The sequence below is a fragment of the Leptodactylus fuscus genome, chromosome 6 (genome assembly GCF_031893055.1).
Source record: "Leptodactylus fuscus isolate aLepFus1 chromosome 6, aLepFus1.hap2, whole genome shotgun sequence".
In the NCBI taxonomy this organism is placed as follows: Eukaryota; Metazoa; Chordata; class Amphibia; order Anura; family Leptodactylidae; genus Leptodactylus; species Leptodactylus fuscus.
Window position 1 is genome coordinate 61,738,193 of NC_134270.1, and position 19,014 is coordinate 61,757,206.

Genomic DNA, 19,014 nt, shown 5'->3' on the forward strand with positions numbered 1-19,014 from the left:
CTACCAGATTGTGAAAGTCTCCACCGCAGCGCACTTTCTGGCAGAGCCTGTAGGGTTTACACTGCACGCTGCTGATTGGTTGTTGGGGCGATTCTTTCTGATGATGTCACCAGTGATATCGCATGGCAGCCCTCTAGGTCCGGCGACAGTCTTGAGGGCTGTCATTGTAGGGCTGCGATGAGTGTGGCCAAGTTATGCAGAAGAGGATCGTGGCTGATGCTGGCCCGGAGAGGCCATGTCCTTGGGGCCACAACATGGACACACAGGAGCCTCAGGACATCCACAGCTTTATACAAGCGGGATGATTTCAGCAAAAGTAAGTGACCCCCAGTGGTCTGTACTGATTAGACAGCGCAGGCTTGGCCCAATCCCATTAACTAGAATAGTGTCTGCATAGTCCTGCATGCATTACTTGTATACTAGAGTCTGCATGTATTACTTGTATAGAGTCTGCATATATTACTTGTATAGTGTCTGCATGTATTACTTGTATAGAGTCTGCATATATTACTTGTATAGTGTCTGCATGTATTACTTGTATAGAGTCTGCATATATTACTTGTATAGTGTCTGCATGTATTACTTGTATAGTGTCTGCATGTATTACTTGTATAGAGTCTGCATATATTACTTGTATAGTGTCTGCATGTATTACTTGTATAGTGTCTGCATGTATTACTTGTATAGAGTCTGCATATATTACTTGTATAGAGTCTGCATATATTACTTGTATAGTGTCTGCATATATTACTTGTATAGTGTCTGCATATATTACTTGTATAGAGTCTGCATATATTACTTGTATAGTGTCTGCATGTATTACTTGTATAGAGTCTGCATATATTACTTGTATAGTGTCTGCATGTATTACTTGTATAGTGTCTGCATGTATTACTTGTATAGAGTCTGCATATATTACTTGTATAGTGTCTGCATGTATTACTTGTATAGAGTCTGCATATATTACTTGTATAGTGTCTGCATATATTACTTGTATAGTGTCTGTATATATTACTTGTATAGTGTCTGCATGTATTACTTGTATAGTGTCTGCATATATTACTTGTATAGAGTCTGCATATATTACTTGTATAGAGTCTGCATACATTACTTGTATAGTGTCTGCATGTATTACTTGTATAGTGTCTGCATATATTACTTGTATAGTGTCTGCATGTATTACTTGTATAGAGTCTGCATATATTACTTGTATAGTGTCTGCATGTATTACTTGTATAGAGTCTGCATATATTACTTGTATAGTGTCTGCATGTATTACTTGTATAGAGTCTGCATATATTACTTGTATAGTGTCTGCATGTATTACTTGTATAGAGTCTGCATGTATTACTTGTATAGTGTCTGCATATATTACTTGTATAGTGTCTGCATATATTACTTGTATAGTGTCTGTATATATTACTTGTATAGTGTCTGCATGTATTACTTGTATAGTGTCTGCATATATTACTTGTATAGAGTCTGCATGTATTACTTGTATAGAGTCTGCATACATTACTTGTATAGTGTCTGCATGTATTACTTGTATAGTGTCTGCATATATTACTTGTATAGTGTCTGCATGTATTACTTGTATAGAGTCTGCATATATTACTTGTATAGAGTCTGCATATATTACTTGTATAGTGTCTGCATATATTACTTGTATAGAGTCTGCATATATTACTTGTATAGTGTCTGCATATATTACTTGTATAGTGTCTGCATATATTACTTGTATAGTGTCTGCATATATTACTTGTATAGTGTCTGCATGTATTACTTGTATAGTGTCTGCATATATTACTTGTATAGTGTCTGCGTGTATTACTTGTATAGCACCTGTATACTCCACAACACCTTACAGACATTGTCAGTATCTACATTCTCAATCAGTATGTCTTTAGGTTCTGGGAGGAAACCCACACAATCACAGGGAGAACATACAGATTCTTTGCAGATATCCTTATTTGGGTTCAAACTTAGGACTCCAGCGTTGCAAGGCACCCGTGCTAACCACTGAGCCATCAAACTATCACCTATCTGTGGATGACTTGTAATATCCCTTTTAATAGTACTTGTACTCTTCAGCTGTACATTGCATCTGGTCTTGGGAAAGTTGGATGATAATCAGTTCTGTCAACTATCCAGCTCTCATGCAGGTTCTCACCCATCTTTCCCAGAGCCTGAGTGGCCAGCCTTACCTGTAAGGCTACTTCACATAATGTTTTTGTCCTATGTAAATGAAAAAGTTTAGTAGGGTTTTTTTTGTTTTGTTTTTTACATTTGAACCCTATGGTGATGGATACCTATGTATGGGAACCATTTAACATGTGCCCTTATGCAGTTCTTAAAGGTTTTTATTTCATATCCACAGGATAGGGCTTCAGTATGTGGTCTGTGAGGGATCTAATAACCGCTCTATAGCGTTGGATCCTGGGATCTGTAACAGCGCAGATTCTCTTAGTTGAATAGGAGCAGGACTTCACGCACTGCCCATCCATTACGGCTGATCTGTGCTGGGTCCAGCTGTTGGACCTCTGCAGATAACATACTGACCTATCAATTTTAAGCTAGAAAACCCCTTTAAGAAGCCAGCAATAACCATAAATTGCATGACTCTTCACTATTTCAACACCATTAACCTAATGCTAATGTTACATCGCATTAACCCTGAGCTCTTACTGTTGCTGACATTGCTAGTGTAGATGACTGTGCACAAGTTATCTCTGGTTGTTGTTTGATATTAAAAGTTAATATCTAAACGCATCATAAACGCTGATCATCTGTTTATATACTTGTATCATTATTAGCTCCGCTCGTATTAACCTTCACTCTGAAATACTCTGTGCTGCTGGGGATTTTCAAATTAATTCATCATTTGTTTTATATAGAAAATTCGGAGACTTTGATTTCTGGCGAAGACTTAAAAACTCCATTAGGGTGCATTCACACTGAGTAAACGCTAGCTTATTTTGTAGAGTAAAATTACACTTGTAAATTTTGCTATCCCATTGACTTCAATGATATTTTTTTACAAGTGTAAAAATACGCCTGTAAAAAATACGCCTGTAAAAATACGCCTGTAAAATGTCATTGAAGTCAATGGGATAGCAAAATTTACAAGTGTAATTTTACTCTACAAAATAAGCTAGCGTTTACTCAGTGTGAATGCACCCTTAGGGTGCATGCACACTGAGTAACGCCGGGCGTGTATGAGAGCCGTACACGCCGGCATTACAGCAGACTGCCGAACACTTCCCATTCACTTCAATGGGAGCGCTCGTAACAGCGGCGTTTACGAGCGCTCCCATTGAAGTGAAAGGGAAGTGTTCGGCAGCCCTGCTGTAACGCCGGCGTGTACGGCTCTCATACACGCCCGGCGTTACGTAGTGTGCATGCACCCTTAGGGTGCATTCACACTGAGTAAACGCTAGCTTATTTTGTAGAGTAAAATTACACTTGTAAATTTTGCTATCCCATTGACTTCAATGACATTTTACAGGCGTATTTTTACAGGCGTATTTTTTACAGGCGTATTTTTACACTTGTAAAAAAATATCATTGAAGTCAATGGGATAGCAAAATTTACAAGTGTAATTTTACTTTACAAAATAAGCTAGCGTTTACTCAGTGTGAATGCACCCTTAGTCTGATTCATTATTGCAACTTATGTGCAGAAAGCAATGACTTCCTAGGTTTTTGTCCTGTAAGATTCTGTCAGGTCTTATAAAGTCATAAAACCCTCTCTCAGGGCAGTACCAGGAAAACTGCAAAAACTGTCTTGGCTGTTCCATCTTAGAGGGTCTCTACAACTGGAAACCACTTAGGGTATGTGCTCAAAGGACGTAATAGTGTAGTTCTTTATGCATCATCACCAATTCTCAAACACCCCATGTTTCTGCTCCATTCTAGATTACCTATAACTATGAAATTGTCTCTTCTGAGATCAGACCTTCTATGACTTTTATCTGTTACTGCTGACATCTAGTATCTACACTATGACTGACAGTAACCATGGAGCTGAGTTGATAAAGACAGATTATCACTAGGTTCACACTAGGTTTTGGGAACACCATCCCCTATACCATTTGATTAAGCAGAGAGAACAGTCCTCAGTATGGTGGCTCAGTGGTTAGCTGTGCAGCGCTGGAGTCCTGGGTTTGAATCTTGTCTAAGACCACATCTGCAAGGAGTTTGTATGTTCTCCCTGTGTTTGTGTGAGTTTCCTCCCACTCACTAAAGACAAACTGATAGGGAATATAGATTGTCAGCCCTATATAGTACAATGGCTACTATACAAGTAATCATAAGCAATGAATAAGTATAAAGTTGGTAGACCCCATTGTAGACTATGGGTAACAGCTTATATAGTTTCCGTTTTTCCTGTCCCCAAGCAGACCTAAACAACAGAAACCCGAATGTTAGTGTTAACTTAGCGTAAGATGTGTGCACCTCATATTAAAGTGCACTGTAATGATGATTTACATCATGAACAGAAACTGGACAGATATACAGCCAGAAGTTAATAAGAGACTTGGTAGGTGCTGTCATTGGTGTAGGGCGCCATAAGACAACTTGAGCACCCATTGCAGCCTCATCAGCGTCTTTTGTTGTGTATAGTTGGATTTAATTTTTTGCCTCCATTAATTTTCTATTTTCTTTCTCCAGTTGTGTCAAATGAAATAGATAAGATCCATAAGAAACTTAAGGATGTTATGCCAGGCAGTGACTGGTCTCCATTTAAGTCTATGGACCATCTTCCTCCGGAACACGCAGACATTGTCATAGCTGGAGGCGGAATCATGGGTTGGTCAGTCGCCTATTGGCTGAAGAAAATGCAAACCAAGAGTAAAGCATACAATGTCCTGGTGGTCGAAAGAGACCCTACCGTGAGTTTTACTTCCACATGAAGGTTATGAGAGGGCAGCACATGCGGCATGATTACCTTATCAGTTCAGTAGCTTTCTAAAGTGACAGCATACCTTTTGGAGACCCTTTGACTATTATATTAGGAAAATGTCTTGTAAGTATTTGTCTAATATGTCCCTTCTGCCTGAATAGATTGTTTTTTAGTTTGATAGAATACCACGTAAATGATACGTTGTCTTTTAGACCAATGTTGGGTTTCCTTCCTTCTATTATGTGTAGTATATCCTACTCTGAGTCCTGCGATCCTATAATCCTATATCTGAGTCGATCATACCAGGTAATATTATTTATTAACACCCTCTCTTCTTCTCATCTTGTAGTACTCTCATGCGTCCACCGTTCTTTCGGTAGGTGGCATCCGACAGCAATTCTCTCGACCAGAAAACATCCAGATGTCTCTGTTTGGAGCACATTTTCTCCGCAATATTAATGTAAGTGACCAGGATATAAAGGGTGCCAGACACAGCCTATTATTGGGATTGCATTTTTATTCTTACATCCATCTCTATGCTCCACATAACAGTTCATGGACATCATCCATATGCCATCCGTGCCATTCACTGTATTGGATAAACATCCTTATTGTATAAAAGAGAGTCCCTTGGTGTAATGAGTATTAGATTTGTAGATCAGCAGAGGGGTCTGGAATTCCCCTTCTGAATTCTCCAATTCTCAGCCATATGACCCGCCCTGCTGTGCTCAGTGCAATGCCAGTAGAGGAGAGTGGAGTCAATGACGTCACAGAGAGCCGTGGAGGCTGAATACAGAGACTTCTAGCCCCCGCTGTGCTTTGTAAATCTAATTTTTGGCACACTAGGGGACCCTCTTCTATATCATAAGGATGTTTGTTCAGTGCTGTGAAAAGTTAGTTCACCCCACATAACCATTTTAAACATTGTTGACCTCTTGTAGTGATGTAAAGCGCTGGATCCTCTTCAATACTCTGTATCTTATTACAGGAGTATTTGAGCATTTTAAATGAAGACCCCATTGACGTCCAGTTCAATCCTTCTGGATACCTCTTCCTGTCCAGTGAGAAAGGAGCTGAGATCCTGGAGGAAAATTACAGAGTCCAGAGGTATGTAAATGTTACTGGTCACCAGCTTTAACTTGGAAGAAGGCAACTTAAGTTCTAAGGTCAGTGCAGTATTCTGTAGTATTCTGTAAATCAGTGGTTTCCAAAATTTGTGAAGTCAGGACCCACTTTTAGGTAAGAATCTTTCCAGGGACCCATCTCTACCATACTTGGTTATATTTGAAAGATAAATGCCCCTACCTGTTTTCTGCCTCTTATCCTGCTGTAATCTTCCTCCTATTCTGCCTTTTAGCTCTGTATTCTGCTGGTTATTCTATTCTGCCATCAGGAATTTTGGGGCCCAATGCCAGCAAAATATGTGGCTCCCCTCCTCCCTGATATATCTTACAGTTTCCTGTCCTGTATCCCTCACACAGCAAATATAAAGTTCCCCAGTACTTTCCACGTGATATAATTCTCCACAATAGCCCTACACAGTATAAAATGCTCCACAGTGTCTCCCACACGGTCTAAAATGTCGCATAGTGCCTCCAAACTGGTGTGAAATGCTCCTCTGTGCTTGGAAGTGTCCGGTGGCCTCTTCATTAGTAAAGATGGACAGACCCTAAGAGATTAGTTTCGGTATCGTTATTATATACTCTGATACCCTCATACCCCAGAGTATAATAACCAAAAGCCCAGGGGAGAAGAGGTAAAATAACAAGCACGTACAAGTTACCTTTCCTGATGTTAGTCACAGACCAGAAGAGGACAATGGGACCTCGTCGGTCCTCAGGAGACCACTGAAGGCTGTGCGGTGGTCTGCTACCGCTATAGCTGCTGATCTTTATCAGCATCCATATCTGGACTCTAGCACAGTGCGGCACAGCCTTATTACTAGAGATGAGCGAACACTATTTGGAACAGTCGTTCTGAATAGCACTCTCCTGCTCCCATAGAAATGAATGGAAGCGGCCAGCACGCAGACTTTGCCGGCGGTCAGTCGTGTAACCCCCCGCATGCCAGCTACGTCCATTCATTTCTATGGGAGCGTGCTATTCGAAACGGCTGTTTCGAATAGTGTTTGCTCATCTCTACTTATTACCGCTCATGGCTCGCAACAACCCTCAGTTTGGGAACAACTGTCCTAAATAAAAGTTAGTTTTGGTATTAGAAAAAGTTCAGGTGTCAGTGAATAGAAACCTTCTGAAAACCTGTTGTGACCTAATACTTCTTACTAGTGTTGAGCGAGTAGTATTCAATCGAATACCTCGCCGGCATAGGAATGCGTGTAATCGGCTGAACACCAAGGGGTTAAACGCTTTGCATATTCGATGCGTTTAACCCCTTGGTGTTCGGCCGATTACACACATTCCTATGCCGGCGAGGTATTTGATTGAATACTACTCGCTCAACACTACTTCTTACAGGTGAAGGTTTGTTACAGTTGCATCCACTCTAGACAAATAATTTGTAAACTAAATACATCAGCAACTCAAATCCTTCTTCTTTCCTGATATTTTGTTACAATGTATCAGTTTGGATTGTTAGTCTCAGTGGAAGTCCATTTATCTACAAGCTCCATGATAAATTGGGGTAAATTGTAATGTGGATGAGCGGTTTTACCCTTGCAGAACATGTATGTATCACAGATGTAAATCCCATATTTGGTCTGTGGAAAGCGGAGTACAACGTATATAAGAAGACTTTGCCTAATGAAGCTTTTTTGCTCAGTCATGCCGTGGTGTTTTTTTGTGCACATGCCAAAAAAAAAAAAAATCATAGGTCAGGATAGAAGGTCAGTGGCTCTGGGTATAACATATGTCCTAATTATTAACCCTTATGATCATATGATCGCCTTACAAATGCAGCGGCCCATTGATGCCATGAAGCACATTAGAAGTAAGAATATATCCCCAATGGGTAACAAATCAAAATGGCTTCTCTTACTGTTACCATAGTGGTTGTTAACCAACTTTCCTAGAATACTGGATTGTAGACCTCCCTGGTTATACACTTGTCTCTTATAGTTTTGTTTAGACTGGTTTACTATTCAGAACTCTAGTAATGATGGCTGACTGCGCCAATAAGAAGTGCCCACCACAAGAGATGTCACCCAACTTAGGATGAGATATACTTAGGCAGTTTCAGAATGGAATTTTTCAATACTTGACAAAAGTGAAACAATATTTGTATTTTAACCAGGTTGGTCTCACTATTATTTTCTGAATTCCCAGGGAACAGGGAGCCAAAGTGACACTGCTTTCCCCAGATCAGCTCAAGAAGAAGTTTCCATGGATTAATACACAAGATGTGGCGCTGGCCTCTTATGGTGAGTTGTTGCTCTGCTCTGTGTTTGACTATTAGATTATGAAATAAAGGAATTATTCTGTATTTATCAAAGCCTGGTCAATTTCCAGGTCTGGAGAACGAGGGCTGGTTTGATCCCTGGCTACTGCTCAATGCGCTCCGACGTAAGGCTCTGTCAATGGGCGTTTTGCATTGCCACGGTGAGGTAGCAGGTGAGTCCTACATATGTACAGGAAGTATTTTTTATTTTTTTTTATCACTATTGTTTCTATAGGAACAAAAATAATCCATACCCTGTATTCTACATTCATAGATACAGTTATTTCCTTCCCCAAATCACAGTTTTTAGTGTTTTATTTATCCACTAGCCTCTACCCGCAACTTTACCTGCGTGTTGTTGGCGTTGATGATCCGCCTATAGTCAGCAAATTGCTGCCGCCGATGGTTTGCTTGCTCTGGCGTTTCGGCAGCTCTCAAGCTGTCCTGCTGCTGAACTTGTTCTTCGCACCTTGCCTGTGATTGCTCCGGCATCTCAGCAGCTGGCTAGGATGCCATATAATGAGCCTGTTGTTGGCGTTGATGATAAGCCTGCTCTGGCATTTTGGCAGCTGTCAAGCTAGTCGGCCAATGAGCTCGTTCCTCACGCTGTGCCTGTGATTGTTCCTGAATCTCAGCAGGTAGCTGTGATGTCATATAATGAGCGTGTTATTGGCGTTGGTGATCCGCCTGCTATGGTGTTTTTCAGCTCTCAAGCTGGCCTGCCGCTGAACTTGTTCCTTGCACTGTGCCCGTGATTGTTCCTGCATCTCAGCAGTTCGCCTGTACGCCATATAATGAGTGTGTTGTTGGCATGGATGATCCCCCTCAGCTCCGCTTCAGGAGAAGTCTATTGACTTCTGGCTACTTTTATAGCTGTCGTTGTTTTCGAATTTTGCAACAAATTGCATTTTCTTTTTCCAGGCATGTTTAAAATTGCCAATTTGGATTAAAGGGGTTTTCCCATCTCAGTGTGTCAGCATGCTGCCTGAAGCGGATCAGATAATATGCAGATGCTTATACATAATGGACTTAGTGTTATCTGTGTGTTTACATAGAGAGATAACAGACCTAGCTTTATCAGCAAACTCCAATTAGCTGATAGTCCTGGTGGTAAGAGCAGTTTAATATATTTTGTGAACATAAATTCATAACAGTCGTGAAGCGATGTCATTTACTGGGATATGCAAACCTTCACATTTATAATATTAGTAGGATTAGTAGAATCACATTTATAATAGTAGGATTTATAATATTAGTAGGATAATATTAGTAGGATAGGATTAAGAAAGATTCTGAGAAAACTCATCCTAAGTATTTCCAATTAATAGTACGTTTTACAGGTGGCACAATAGTTAGCATAAAATCTTTCATAACAATAGTTTTTATTGAAATTTTTCAAATACAGAATAAAAGGGTAACATATACAGCACAGAGAAGAAAAATAATCATGGCTTCACAATTACATTCTAGGAAGAAATACATAATATCCCTGAGAATAGATATATAACACGATGTACACCTTGAAATATGAGATCAGAGACATTACAACATAGCCAAATTGGCCAAGATAATTAAATTATTTCACATTCATATCGTGGCGATGAGGTAGAGAGGTAAATTAGAATGGATGGGGGGGGGGGGATAGACCGCTCAGACACCAACAACAGCAGGTCTAAAAGCCGACAAAAAGAACGAACGAGTTTTGGACCACTCCAAAACAACCCACAATATACATATAGGCTACTGTGCAAACACGCATGTGCTGCTCTTCCCACTGCAGGCAAGTAGGCGGAGGACATAGGGTAATTAAACAAAAGTAATTAATAAGTATATTAAATGAGGTCTCCTATGAGTAAACTATGATTCCCTACAAGTAAATAAGGATATACTTGCCATCATTAGAAAGAACCAGGACATCCAAGCCATCGAGAAGCAGTGAATGGGGAAAATGAGGTCGACCATAGTTCCCAATTCTTCCTATACTTATCCAGGCTTCCAGCATGACCAGCAGAGATATGTTCAAATTGATTCACTGATACTACAGAGATCAGTTCTGTCAATGAGGGGCAGGAGGTCGATTTTCATCTGTGCGCAATAAGTAGACGAGCAGCCCCAAGTACATGACAGACAACCGTTCTATATTTGCACGGGATATTATGGATGCCCAACAGGAGCAATGCCAGTTCAGGTACAGACCTCACTCCGCTGCCACATACTCTGCTTAGCAATGAAAAGAGAGACACCCAAAAGGGTTGTGTGATAGGACAGATCCGAAATATATGAGCCGTACCTCTGCAATCTCTCCAGCAACAAGAGGGACATGTAGGAAAGAACCTGGCTAGGCGAAGAGGGGGATAATACCACCGTACCACTGTGGATCTCTTCGCCCATCTAAGTGCCTCACGCCGATGGTTAATCTCAAATCTTCTGACTAGATTGTCCTCTCACAGACACGTGTTTAGTTTTCCGGAAGGCGCCATCATAGTTCAGAGTACGATACAGGGTTTATGTGTTTATAAGCAACTAGGGGGGATTGAGCATATAGTGGATCTGCAGCCGGCTGTATTAAACGCACTTGAAGAAATGGAGCGTTAGACATGTAGGAAACCAGTCTGGTGTACATAAATGACCCCCTCTTAGGCAACTTATACTTCTCCACCAACATGGAAAAGGGTATACTATACTATACTACCATCTCTATACACATCGGAAATGTATTTAATACCATACTGTTCCATATGTCCAAGGATAAATGTGGAATGTTAGGTAACAGCATTGAGAAAGGTAGATTCAAATTATTTTTCGGAGTATCACTGTCTGAAACATTGCCAAAAACACATAATGCTACCACTGTAGCCTGTATAGTGTGTGTGTGTGTGGGGGGGGGGGGGGGAAGGGAAGGGTAAACACTCATTGGATTCTAACGCCAGCAAGAAACCTTCCCAATCAGAAACCTGGGCCATTTGGGCTTCCATTTCCAGCCATAATTTATCATGGTCAGTCGTACGCCAGAACCTAAGTTGGCCTAGGAAAATTAAGGGGGATAACAGGCATTGCTGCCTAGTGCCATTGGTGATGGAAAGAGGGCGGGACAAAACTATAAAATATAGTGCGGAAATTGCGGTGGTTCTGGGTCCCGAGAAGCCAAATGTTAGGAACCTGATGCAACAAATAACTCTGTAAGTCCCGGGCAACCAGGATCCCCAGGTGCTGAGGCAAAAACAATCCTGGTTGTCCTACGCTCTCCTAACTGGAGCGGAATCAGGCCCCAGAGTTCTTCACCAGAGATTCTGATGGTGGAGTTGGACTTGGTTAAAGTCTGAGGCCCAGATCCGCAACTGCCCAGAGAGCGACGCACACCCAGCGAACCCCAAGTAAGAGGACCCAGAGAAACCCAGACACTAACCTTAGAGGGAAGTCCAAGAGAGCAGGATGGACTGCAGTCGCAGATGAGCAGGAGGGTAATCCAGGGGGTCACGCAGATACCCAAGAAGCAGATATGTGGTCAAACAAGCCGAGTCGATAACTGGAGGTCATGTGGTAGCAGAATTCAGAGGCAGAAGCGAAGTCAGGGAAGCCTGGTCATACACTGGAGGTACACGTAGTAGCCAAAAACAGGATCCAAAAGGGAGGTCATCTGGAAGCCAAAGGTCATACACAGGTGGTCAGGAAGGTACCAAATCAGGATCACGGAGGAGAGGTCTGAAAAGCAAGCCAGGTCAACACATCCAGGGAATCCATGTTTCAGAGACAGGTGACAGCGAGCAAGGAGGGAAAACAGAAGGACCCATCGCTAGGGGAGCTGATGCCATAAACGTAAATGCCTTAAACGAATAACCAGCAGCTGACCCCGGAAGTGCTGGTCACAGCGCTAGGGAGAAACCAAAACCTCCACACACTCAAGCGGAGGCCTCCGGCCTAACCCAGCGCCGGAACCAGCAGTGACTCCGGTGTTGGATAGGGATCAGGTCGGGCACCTCCGCGCGGCACATTGGAGGCCCGACCCGTCCGAACACCAAATTTGCGTAAAGCTTCAAACAAGTAGCCCCAATGCACCCTGTTGAACGACTTCTCCATGTTCAAAGGTAGGAGCAGAGAAGGCGCTCGCTGGGCCGCTGCGATCAGCGTGATCACACGTCTCGTGCCATGCAGTGCCTGTCTTCCTTTGGTGAAACCCACTTGATCTCATGATTAGCACAAAATCTTCACTGGTAGGGGGCCAGAGACAATTGCTGATGGGCAGTACGCACAATGGTTCATCTTTTAGCACCTTAGCCTTGTAGCGCTAGAGTCCTAAGTTCAAATGCAGCCTAGGACACCATCTGTAAGTACAGTAGTTTGCGTGTTCTCTCCGTATTTGCATGGGTTTCCTCTGAGTACTCCAGTTTCTTCCAATACTCCAAAGACATACTGATAAGGAATTTATATTGTCCTACATGAGACTGTGAATATCAGTAAAGCACTGTAGAATATGATGGCGCTATATAAGTAAGCAAAATAAGTAAATCAAATAAATAAGTTTGTAATGGTGGGAAGTATGGACAGAAAATAATTCAGCAAGCAAAATATTGGCCAAAAAAAATTCAGAGCTACTAATGACCCCTAGGTGGCAGCACTCCATTAATACTCTGGGCTTATTGCACAATGCCTTACTGCTGTCTTTCAATTATGTTTTGGGTTGTAGGGTTTGACTATGTCACTCAAGAAATGATGACTGCTGAGGGGGATCCGGTGAACTTCAAAGTAATCAAACAAGCTATTGTGAGTATATGTAGAAGTTACCAGTGTATGATTTCATTGCTGATATCGGACGTGCCAATAAAGCATTTTTTGATTTGATTTGATATCCTTCAGTTTAGGTTCTTATTTTATTCACTGGATATTGGTAACTTTTTTTAGGTACAAACGCAGAACAGTTTGGAGAACCAGCCTGTGGAGTGTATGGCAGTGATCAACACTGCTGGTGCCTGGTCTTCCAAAGTGGCAGAAATGGCTGGGATTGGCTGCGGGAAACCAAACACCTATGAACACATCAAACTTCCTGTAGAGCCCAGAAAAAGGTAACCGCTTGCTAGTCAGTCATAGCGATATGCCATTTTCTTTCTAGCCTCCCATCCCGTTGTGTGACATTAGAACATATAATAAATTTACTTCCACAAATATATAATAAATGTGACCTGTAGAGGTGAGCGAACACTATTCGAAACAGCCGTTTCGAATAGTACACTTTCATAGAAATGAATGGACGTAGTCGGCATGCAGGGGGTTAAGCTGCCAGCAAAGTCTGCGTGCCGGCCGCTTCCATTCATTTCTATGGGAGTGTGCTATTGTAAACAGCTGTTTCGAATAATGGTCGCTCATCTCTAGTGACCTGCAATAGTTAAGTAGAAAAGTGGCATTGTCACCAGTATCAGAATGAGAAAGTGAGGCTTCTTGTCTCCGGGAATCAATGGTCCTACCTGTGTAATTATGTGGTGTTGGTGGTGATCCTGTGACTTCTCTTCCAGATACGTTTACATGTTCAATTGTCCCAATGGTCCTGGTTTTGAGTGCCCATTGCTGATTGACAGCTCAGGAGCTTACTTCAGAAGGGAGGGGTTGGGAGGAAACTACATCGGAGGCATGTCTCCCTCAGAGGTAAATGGAGGCCACATGTAAGGTGGCAGCGATGCAGATACTTTACTAACTCATTTATAGACTGATTTCATCTGTCACTTCATTCTGTACAGGAAGAGGAGCCAGACATAAGTAATCTGGATGTGGACTATGAGTATTTTCAGCAGAAGATATGGCCACTGTTGGCACACAGAGTGCCAGTATTCGAATCCTTAAAGGTAAATGCTAAGACTTGAGTCTTGTTAAATCCCTGACCATGAGGGTAGCTATCAGCATACTCACATTTATCTTTTCTTTCGTGTATTCATGCAGTCTGAGATCCACAAATCTCACTATTATACTGTGTAGGGTGAAAACTTCTGCAACATTCTAATTTATTTTAATTTCATACCATTTCTGCTTGTTGTCAGTGAATGAAAACATTGGGGGGAGGAATTTATCGACCCACTTTCAGCAGTTTCTTAGTGATAGGGACATATGGATCCCTCCGTATGTTGTAGAGGTCCTAATTAGATAATTAGTTAACAGGCCTAGATGGACTGCAGCCATCTTCTTCTTTAGGCCTGGAGAACTGATTAAGACACAAGATGGTGGTGTATCAAAAGAGTTTTAATTTTATTGTAAGAAAAAGGTAGTTTAAATACATTACAGACAAAGAGCTGGCTTGGCTATTCTAATCAGTACAACATGATTGGTTATAGAGATATAAGACAAGCCTGGCACATGACTATTGGCTGAGGCTCATTATAATCTGCATCTCATTATAGCTTTCCACACTGGGATGGACTTTCCCATGAAACAAAGAAGGATTCAAAATACTTATGTGTGAGCTAACATCCCAGACTATGTCTATATGTATATATCATGGCAAAAGATATAAGATGACACGTTCCATAGACTCTGTGTCTATACACTCTAAGTGACCTTCATATACCATAAAATATGACAGAGTGCCCAGATACCATAAGATTAATACTTTTGTTGGTTATGTGTCCATACATCATATAAAGGAGATAAGAGATATACAAAGTCAGCTGCATCTTCTCAAAATGAGGCCCTTGAGAGATAAGGATTAGCAACCTATGCATTAACGTTCATTATCACATTCCTTAATGTCTAACAAGGGGCCTCCTTGACTTAAGCAGAAAAATACATACTTATACAGTTTATATGTGAAAGAGTACAAGATGGCTGCCAAAATACAAAGATGGAGGACTTAACTCTAACATTAGCATAGATGGATGTTAAAGGGGTGTTTGAGCCCCAAATGGGCTTTTCATACTGATGACCTGCCCACAGGATAGGTCCTCAGTATGTGATTTGTGGGGGTCTGACACCCGGAATCCACACAGTAGTGGATGGGGGACGGTGACAAGGCAGTTCATATTAAAGTAAAAGGAATAGCGCCGCAATTCCCTGGAACCAGTGCTATACAGCACCGACCTATTACTTGTGTCTGAAGACAGCTGAAATAACTGATCTGTGCAGGATTCAGGTGTCAGACCACCCAGATCACATACTGATGAAAAATCTATTTAGGACAATTAAATCACTTTAATGTGGCAAATCTGTGGCACATGACCCTTTTTTACATCAAAAGATGCAAGGCAACCCCCTTTCTGCGCCTTATTCATCACTTTCTATGAATTTGGGTGCGGCAGGGACACTTTAGCCAGACATAATTATTAAAACTGGTGTGATTTATATAGATCTGCGCCATAGACATGTTGCTAATTTATTAAGAGACCAAAGCCACGGCAGTAGTCGGAAAACCCAGTCTTAAAGGGATTCTATCATTAGAATCTCTTTTTTAACTAAGTACACGTCGGAAAAGCCTTAAGAAAGGCTTTTCTTCTCTTTCCTTTATTATTATAATCCGTGGCCCTGTTCCTGAGAAATATATTTCTTCCATATGTAAATGAGTTTTCAGAAAACTCTCCTGTACACTACACTACCGCCTGTAGGGATAGAACAGAAGTCTTCACTCTGTACACGGTCTTAGCCTCTGGCTGTAAACAAGAATGTCCCTGTACTGAATTTGCTGTGGAATCTCAGCTTTAGGTATATCCGAAAGATGCAGCAGTTTTGTTTATAACTGGAGGTACAGGTTAAGCTTCTCATGTAGCGACTGAGTGCACTCCTGAAATGCTAAAAACATATTTTGTGTGTTGTATTGTGCAATTTAATAACACAATGTTCTGGTGCAGGTGAAGTCAGCCTGGGCAGGGTACTACGACTACAACACCTATGACCAGAATGGTATCATTGGGACTCACCCTCTGGTACAGAACCTTTACTTTGCATGTGGGTTCAGTGGCCATGGCTTGCAGCAGGCTCCAGCTGTTGGACGTTCAGTGGCAGAGTTACTGATCAATGGCCAGTTTACAACATTGGATCTTAGCCCTTTTGGTTTCCAGCGTTTTATTTTCCAACAACCCTTACTGGAAAGAAACATTGTATGAGGTGAGTAGGAGACCTCTTTATAGATGCCAATAGAAGCTTGTGATCATCATCATCAGTGACCTAGTTTATATCATAGGTAATCTAATATACAATACTAACACTTTCCTAGTTAGGAGGAATCTCTGACTGTTCATCCTGGGCTAGATGGTTAATGAATAGAATATTAAAAGTTCTATTGACTCCAATAAACTATGAGAAGGAAGTGAAGAGAACAGAAGGGGATGTTCACACTACCATTGGTGACCATCAGTACTGTCCGCTGCTGGTGTCAGTTACAAGATTTTAACAACAAACATTATCAGAATCGCCATAAAACCATTAAAGGGATTCTATCATTAGAATCGCTTTTTTTTAGGCCTACCAAGTCAGAATAGCTTTAAGGCTATTCTTCCCCTACCTTTAGAAGTCTTCTCCGCGTCTCCTGTGCTGCCTGCAGACTCTCCAACGACGCCCTCCATCATCTCTCTCTTGAGACCGCCTCTTCTCCGCGTCTTCAACCGAAAGCGCCGACTGCGCCTATGCAGTGGCCATTTTCCTATAGCCTCTTATGCAATTGTCTGTTTGGCCACAGTAAAGTGGCCACCACACATGCACGGTCAGCGCTTTCGGTTGAAGAGGCGGTCTTGAGAAGAAGATGGAGGGCGTTGCTGGAGAGTCTGCAGGTAGCACAGAGGATACCCCCAGTGCTGTTTGAGCGCATGGGGACCGCCCCCAGTGCTATCTAAAGACCCAATTGCATACGGTGAAAACCGATAATATCACGGAATGGCAGTGCAGAGAAGACTTCTAAAGGTAGGGGAAGAATAGCTTTTCTTAGGGCTATTCCAACATGGTAGACCTGAAAAAATGGATTCTAATTATAGAATCCCTTTAAAAAATCCCATTTATTTCAATGGAGTTTTATCTGTTGTCCATTAGTGTCCGTTTACACCAAATCTGTCACATGTCCGTCATTTTTCTCAGACACAAAAATCCGGGGTGCAGGACTTCTGCGAAAAATAATGGTTCTATGAAGGACTTCAAGCGTCCATCAATTTTTAACATTAATGTCTATGGGTAAAAGACTGTAACTGTCCATTTATTTACTTATTTATTTATTTTTCTGCACAAGCTCAGAAAGCAGAACCATTAAATAGAAAAAAATGGACACATTAACATCAGTTAGTTTCCGTTAATGTCTGTTATGATAGGTGTTCGTTTTTTGGTTATTGTGTTCTGGTTTTTTGTTTTTGAACGAACACGATCAGAACAGACATCCAACAGTAGTGTGAACCTACCCTTACAAAAATAATGCATCAACAAGTTGGAATCAAATGAAACTTTCTATGTGTGAATGCAATGATATATGTAAGTTATTACAATGTTAGAGTGAAAGGTTAAGCTTATTGGGGAAAACTGTACCATCTCTAGCCTGGATACAAAATAAGATGCAGTTGGGTATGGAAGCTTACAGATTCTGCCCACGGATGTTGGCCTTGTGATCCTGCACACTCTTAGTCTGCTAGTCGGCAGGCTAAGTAAGTGCTGGCTGTCAATTGCAGGACCCGAATTGGGTGCCTTGAAGTGGTGAGAGCAGAGACAGATGTGCAATGAAGGTGCCACCTATGTCTGGACCGACAAGGAAACTGTGGGAGCGGTTTGTGCTTGCCCGTGGATCACATTATATTGAAACAGAGGTTTTTATTCTACTGCAATGATGATAGAATTTTCTGTGATTTCTTGTTTCTACAGAATGGAAATTGTAGAATGTGGACTTTCCTTTTGTTACAGAAGTTGGACGTGTAAATGTACACTGCGCACTCAGGAATTCAGTCCAAAAATCTGGTGTCAACACTACGCTAAGATGAGACAAAGATGGATGGCCTTCACAGAACCTCAGAAGAAAATTAATTTTTTAATTTTGCTGCTGTAACTTGTTCTTAAAAGGGAACCTACTAGAAAATCTATATAACCCCTAAGATTTTACTATATACAAATTACTGTAATTTGGTTATTGTGCTACAAATTATTAGAGATTGAAATCCCAAGTCACTTGTAAGAACGTGTGTCCCTGTGGCAAAACTTCCTATTCTCTGGCATCTTTGTTGTCACAGGGACACTGGCAACCAGTGCACCTAATACAACCAATCAGATCTCTTCTTTCACTTTCCTATTTGTGATGGAAGATTCTTCTCACTGAAAACAAGAATGTGCTGGAATAAATCATTTCTAGTAGCTTTCCTCTAAGAAGAAACAATATATTTTTTTATGATCATAAAATCTTTTACTAAATCTGCTCCGTGCCCTGTTTCTTACACAATACGTCCTGAAGTAATGTTTTATGAATTATTGGAACTTTACAGTGCAGTACTCACTATTAAGGTAGAGGTACAGTAAATCACATCTATTTATTGGGAAAAACGCAACAGAAAACATAGTAAGTAATACTACAATCGTAATACAAATATACAAACGGGTTTGTGGTAGCACAGCTAGGGGCACAGCAGCTCGGTCTCGCAAAGAGTTGAAGGTGTAGGACAATGGCGGTGGCTCCACGTGTCAGAGTCCCCACTGAGAGATGACTGTAGAACGGGAAAGCTGAGCCCCTGGAATTCTCCGAACACAGACTGGGGTAATTAGGGGGTCCTGGGACAGCTAGA

General features: G+C 41.4%; 1 protein-coding gene across 1 annotated transcript; it reads left to right on the forward strand.

Annotated features, from left to right (window-relative positions):
* Nucleotide 1: 1 nt before the first annotated feature.
* Nucleotides 2–18,317, forward strand: FOXRED1 (FAD dependent oxidoreductase domain containing 1). Its single transcript, XM_075280101.1, has 12 exons — nt 2–316; nt 4,672–4,892; nt 5,253–5,363; nt 5,892–6,010; nt 8,185–8,279; nt 8,368–8,469; nt 12,981–13,057; nt 13,196–13,356; nt 13,804–13,933; nt 14,026–14,130; nt 16,120–16,375; nt 18,107–18,317. Exons 1-11 carry the CDS (start codon nt 178–180, stop codon nt 16,372–16,374), a joined length of 1,515 nt encoding a protein of 504 aa, XP_075136202.1. The 5' UTR covers nt 2–177; the 3' UTR covers nt 16,375; nt 18,107–18,317.
* Nucleotides 18,318–19,014: the final 697 nt, after the last annotated feature.